The sequence below is a fragment of the Brachyistius frenatus genome, unplaced genomic scaffold (genome assembly GCF_029030835.1).
Source record: "Brachyistius frenatus isolate BFR_SWC_R1_liver_20210118 unplaced genomic scaffold, ASM2903083v1 Contig_56, whole genome shotgun sequence".
Lineage (NCBI taxonomy): Eukaryota > Metazoa > Chordata > Actinopteri > Embiotocidae > Brachyistius > Brachyistius frenatus.
In genome coordinates, this window is record NW_027210655.1 from 2561247 (window position 1) to 2567318 (window position 6072).

At 41.6% G+C, this 6072-nt stretch overlaps 1 protein-coding gene across 1 annotated transcript; it reads left to right on the plus strand.

Moving 5' to 3' along the window:
- Nucleotides 1–298: 298 nt before the first annotated feature.
- fibinb (fin bud initiation factor b) lies at nucleotides 299–1331 on the plus strand. Its single transcript, XM_069705472.1, has one exon. The coding sequence runs from the start codon at nucleotides 306–308 to the stop codon at nucleotides 921–923; it is 618 nt and encodes a 205-aa protein (XP_069561573.1). The 5' UTR covers nucleotides 299–305; the 3' UTR covers nucleotides 924–1331.
- The last annotated feature ends 4741 nt before the right edge of the window (nucleotides 1332–6072 follow it).

Genomic DNA, 6072 nt, shown 5'->3' on the forward strand with positions numbered 1-6072 from the left:
AGAAGAAGTGAAGTTGTAAAAAAAAAAAAAAGAAAAAAAAAACATTAAAAAAAAGAAAAAAAAACAATTTCACGCCACTTGTATCTATTGGGACGAAGAGGATATTGAGGAGGACGTTGAAACTACAACAAAGCTTCAAGTTAACTGCGCAGTTTGGACCCGATTGAAATGTTTGCGTGGGAATTAAAGAGTCAATCAGGTCTCTGAAACAATTTTTTTTTTTAAAAACAACAACAACAAAAAACTCAATTATTTCTTATTTGTGAGTGTCTTTGGGACGAGAGGGGGGCGAGGGGGGGCCCGTCATGGCTTTTCTTCACTTGCTCCTGTGCGCCGGGATGTTATCGACGTGTGCAGCTTTTTTCCAGGGACCTTTACAACCGGAGATGTCTAACGGCACCTTTCATCACTACTTCGTGCCGGACGGCGACTACGAGGACAACGACGACCCGGAGCACTGCCAGATGCTTTTCAAAATGACCGACGAGCGAAAGTGCGGTCTCGACCTGGACCAGGACGCCGTCATACGGGACGACTTCACCATCATCAAGAGGCAGATCGAGGACTCGGCCAGGGTGCTGGAGGGCATCGGCAAAAGCATCTCGTACGACCTGGACGGAGAGGACAGCTACGGGAGGTACTTGCGGAGGGAGACGGCTCAGATAAGCGAGGCGTTCACAAACTCGGAGAAGTCACTGCTGGAGCTGGAGGTGAAATTCAAGCAGAGCCAGGAGAGCGAGCTGAAGGAGGAGCACCGGCTCAATGACGACTTTCTCAGCATGATCGTGCACACGCGGGACGTCCTGAAGGAGACGTTGGACATTTCTCTGGGCCTGAGGGACAAGCACGACCTCCTGTCCCTGATCATCCGCAGCCACGGCACGAGACTGAGCAGACTGAAGAACGAGTACATGAAGTTCTGAGAGAAAATAGTCCCTGCGCGTCTCATTAAAGCACCCTTTTAAAATGGGTTGGTTTTTTTATTTTTTATTTTTATTTTTATGGAGTGTGACCAAGAGGGCAGAGGCAGGGGTGAAAATTCATATCAGGGATATAAAACCAGAGCGTAAAGGGTCAGTTCACCTTTTTAAAAACACATTTTCTCTGTTTGGTATCTGTGCCGCTTTTGTGTGCCAGGTTTTTTTTTTTGTCATGTAGGATATCTCCAAAGCTAAAAAAAAAAAAAAAAAAAAAAAATCCCCACATTCAATGTGTTGTGTTTTAGTGATTTGCAAATTGCACACTATCAACCATGAGGACATTGTGATCTTGGGGCCCTCTTAAGTAGAGGAGCCATGATTCGGAAAAAAAGGTTTTAAGTCTTCATTTGAGCTTTAATAGGATGCGCTGTGCTGTGCAGTTTTTTTTTTTTAATGCACAGAAATTATTATATTGTGAAATACACTCGTAATGATTCACTGGTATGCATTGGCGGAAATCTCTGAGAGGGTTATATACCAAAAAAAAACTGTCTCCATTGGCAGAAAATGTGTCCTTTTAAACTTTAAAAAAAAGTGTGTTGGACTGCAGCCTGTCCGAAACCATCAACATTAACTTAATAAGTATAAACAAACATGTTTGAAATATGGGTAACATTCTTTTTCGCCATATTTAATATGATATTGTATTACAATTTCTGGATAAAAGCATGTTGAGAATTTGCCAATGGATCAAATAATGAGAGTTTTTTTTTTGTTTTTTTTTGGCTCAACCAGCAAACTAAATATTGATTGTAAAAAAAAACATTGATACAAAAGATCACATCTTATAAACAATATTTTATTCTTTTGAAATACAGCGTTGACAAAAAAAAAAAAAGCAGTGATTTGCAGAGCACTCGGAGATAATATTTCAAGACCCGTATATCGTCTGACTCTGGTTTGCAGAGTGGCATCACACACAGACCAGGAGTTACATCCCCCAATTTTTTTTTTAAATAAGTGAATACAAATTACAGTGACGCTTTCCAGCATATTATGCGAGGCGTTAATGTTACGCAAATATGATCTGTCTGCAAAGCGGTACATCAAACATGCCTCTTTCCTTGGTGTGTTGTCCTTTCTGCGTTGTATTTACCTGTAACTTCTCACAGGTGTGTGTGTGTGTGTGCGTGCGTGAGTGTGGTTGTGCGTGTAAAACGACGGCTTTGAATACGAGTCAGCCAATTAAAAAAAAAGTGGGAACCAGAACGATCAGCTTCCAACACATAAGTATAGGTAAGGCTTTTCCAAAACTCATTCATTCATTGGAGAGTTGTTGTTGTTTTTGTTTTTATATCAGACCCACTTGCGGTCAGTGAGTAAAAACCCTGCTTACGTCGGACAGCTTACGTGCCGGTTTCCATAATTCTCTGCTGAGTGAAATGTGTTCAGTTTCGTTTTTGACACCAAAAATTTGAACTGGTGAGTTTTGGGAAAACCCTTCTGTTTGCAGCGAAGCAGCTGCAGCCTCGGTTTTAAAGTCGTAGTTGCTCTTCGTTGACTCCCCAGATGAATGTTACGCAAGGAATGTTTACATATGGACACGCGTATCTGTTGTATTTTGTTTTTGTTTTATAGGGCCGGCAGACTTTGCACAATTCTTTACTGTTGCGGTGCTAAAGGTTGTGACATAGTTCGAAACGAACGCGAGGCCTCCGTGACTGTGCTGTTTTTGCACAGGTCGTATAATCTTGTCAAATGTACAGTGTATTATTAGGAGTAAGTAAATACTGTGAGTGCCGGTATGTTTTATTACTGAACGCCTTAATCTGTATTCGTTGTTTATATAAAGTTTTTTTTTTGTTGTTGTTGAAATAGAGCAACCTATATCTATTCTTGTTTACCTTTAAGATAACGCGGCGAGATGTACTACTCTGACGGATGAGACTGCAGGCAGCACTCGTGGACTTCTGTGCCGAACACTAATCTGTACAACAACGTGCTTCACCGGATTGTGTCGTGTCTTCTCAAATAAAGAAGTTGTGTTTGAAGCGCCGGGGTTCCTTGGAAATTGTGTTCTGATTTGGTTGCAAAGCGCTCCCGCTTCCCTCTGCTGTTGTTTGTCTTCGAGTGGTTAATGACGTGCGACTGGGATGAAACCATTCCCTTGTGTTTCCTGGGGATCCCCACGGAGCTGCGTCCAGGAGGTCCCCCTGGACTTTGTGCTGTTCAGCAGACCCCCGGTAGCACTCGGGCTTTTAGCAATTGGGACTGTATAATATATCGCCACGTGCTGCAAAATTACAAAGTTCCCCTCCGTGTTTGCTTTACGAGGTTTTGAGGTCTGCTGTGAATTATACACGCAGGCATCCCCCCCCCCCCCCACAACCTCCCACCCACCTCCCCTCCTCTGCCTCCTCCCCCCCCCCTCCCCTAATTATGAGTGCTTTGAAGGAAGAAGCTGCTTGTTCGTCTTTATGAGGAACAGAGATCTAAGGATGTTGTGGAGGTGGTGTTTTTAAGTGGCCTTACAAACAACTTGTTTTGTGCCTGCGCTGTGCTCCGGTCTCTTGAAAACAAAAACGTTTTTTTGTTGTTTTTTTTTTTTTGGAAATACCTCAGCCTTTTATAAAGGTCACAAACAAGGTGTGGAGTTAAACAGTTCGGGGCCTCGAATGGAAGGAATTAAAATATCACTACTCCGAGCGGTATGGAGAAAGAAAAAAAAAAAAGTGCTAACTGTTGTACATGATGTAACACTGCAAAGTACAGCTTTCCTTGTACATACTTTGAGCCCACTGATTACACGCAGCGTGAAGCAGCATATAACATCCAACTAACACGGAGAGTAGAAACCTTCAGCCCACTTTGTATGTTTCAATGAGAAGGGAAATCCCCCTTTTTTTTTATTTTTCCCCCCCCATTTAGGTGAACAGATTATTGGCACCATGTCGAGGAAAAAACAGACGTAACATGTATCTCGAACAGAGGAGATCTGCTTTTTTTTTTTATTCCATAGTAGAAAAACGATTATTCTACTTTATATCGATTCCAGTGTTTCACAATGTTAACACTCTTAACCTTTGGTTTATTTAGTTAAATCCCTTAAATGATGTTGTAAATTGAAGTATCATTTACAGGCTGACACCGAGCAGAACGTAGTTAACCTTTCACCTGCAAAGGTTTAACCCTCCCGTTGTCATCTGTAAAATCTGTATATAGTTCTGTGTATCGGAACACAACGTGCTTGAATCAAGAACACAAAGTCCATCACGCGATGCACATACCGGCCTTGCTGTTGTTGTTAATGAACACGTAGGCGCTGATGCCGGTCGTAAGAGGTGACTGGGTTCGTAATCATCACTTACCCTTTGAAACTCGGGTCTATAAAGTCGGTGAACGTGTGTTCCAGGGATTTTAAAAACCCTAAACTCAGATGTTCGCAGGTGCCACCGGGAGCGCAGATTGTACACCGCACGTCCGCTGGGTACCGCTCATCCTCCGTTAACCTGCGAAGGACGTATAAGCTAAACTCTGAAAGAGGTATGACTGAAGACAACAACAACAAAAAAACTTGAAGTACTCGCTTTACTTTCATGACGGATACATGTTGTGTTTCTTGATTAATCCAGCGATCATTTTAGTTTGTAAAAATGTTAGAATAATATTGAAAAACGCTGAATACTATTTACTGGAATTCAACACGGTGTCCAAAAACGTCTTCTTCTATCTGACCGTCGCGCTAAACCCCGAAGAGATGGCGTGTACTGTCGCACGCGACAGAGAAGAGCAGCAACTTTCTTTCTTTCTTTTTTTACATTTCAGAAGTTAAACCAGCGAATGTTTGGAATATTTGCCAAATAAATGTATGAGAAATAATGTTCTCTTGCACAACTACTTTATTATCTGACCTATTGTTTCAAATCTAGTTTCATTACAAAGCCCCGGTGTCATCCGGGCACTGAGAAATGAGCAGTTTAGAATTATATAATAATAATAATGACAATAATAATAACGATTTTGGATGGATTCCCACAAAACTTGACATTCATTCTCCCAGCAAGGTCCCATACAATGGGGCAACTTGAAACCTCTAGTGCACATACACTAAGACTAGAGATTTTAATGACATATGTGACATCTTCTGTCCAGCTGTTAAACTTGTATGAGTGATATAGCCTTTATTTAACATTAGTTGGGCTCAGCTGCCCTTTTGTTTAACGCTCATCAATTATCAAATGTTTTTGTTGTGTTTTTTTTTAACTCCAATCAGACAAAACTTTAGCTTAACTAAAAAAAAACAACAACAACAACAACAAAAACATGTCCTAGCGGTGGAGACTAGTGCCAAACGAAATAACCTTTCCAGCTTCCTGTCTGATGTGCAGGGTGGAGCTCCAGCACCGTATCACTATAGTTTAATGAAAACACACCAAGTCCGCGTTATCAGCTGGGATCGTGGCTCGTATTGTGGCTGGGATTTAAAAAAAAGAAAAAAGAAAAGTGGGGCAAAGTTTACGCACTCGCTGCTGTTATGTCATCCAGCTCGAACTGCCGGTCGACCTTTCACCTACTTTCTCTCTCTCTCACACACACACACACACACACACACACACACATACCGGCATTTCTGTTGACGGACGCAGCGGCTCGCGGGCTCAACGATATCAAAGGATATCAAAACAAATATATTACAGGTAACGTAACACCGACGAACACTTTTTTTTTTTTATTATTTTATTTTTTTTATATTTTATTTATTTATTTATTTTTAAGAAACTTAACATTTCAGCAAAACCGGTGAAGAACCCAGCTGTGAAAGGACGTCAGCTGTTTTTTTTTTTTTTTTCCGGCTGTCAGCTTTGAAACTGGATTCAGGATGTCGCCGGTGGGTGCGTTCACGGTCACTTAACGTGAAGTCGGTTGAGCTCGTTGTTTAACGCGAAAGGCTTCCGGATAAACACGTAATTAAGCTGCTTGTCACCGCAGTTCAAGTTTTTTTTTCTTTTTTCTTCTTGTTTACAAACGCTGGGTTTCATTCAGTGGAGGTGAGTTTGTGTGTGCTAATCAAACACCCAAGTCACCTGTTGTTGTTGTTGTTGTTGTTGTTGTTATGGTGGTGGTGGTGCTTCCTGAGGTGGTTGAACGAAAC

Coding starts and splice junctions, on each gene's coding strand:
- fibinb (XM_069705472.1), top strand. CDS start 306: ATGGCTTTTCTTCACTTGCTCCTGTGCGCCGGGATGTTATCGACGTGT.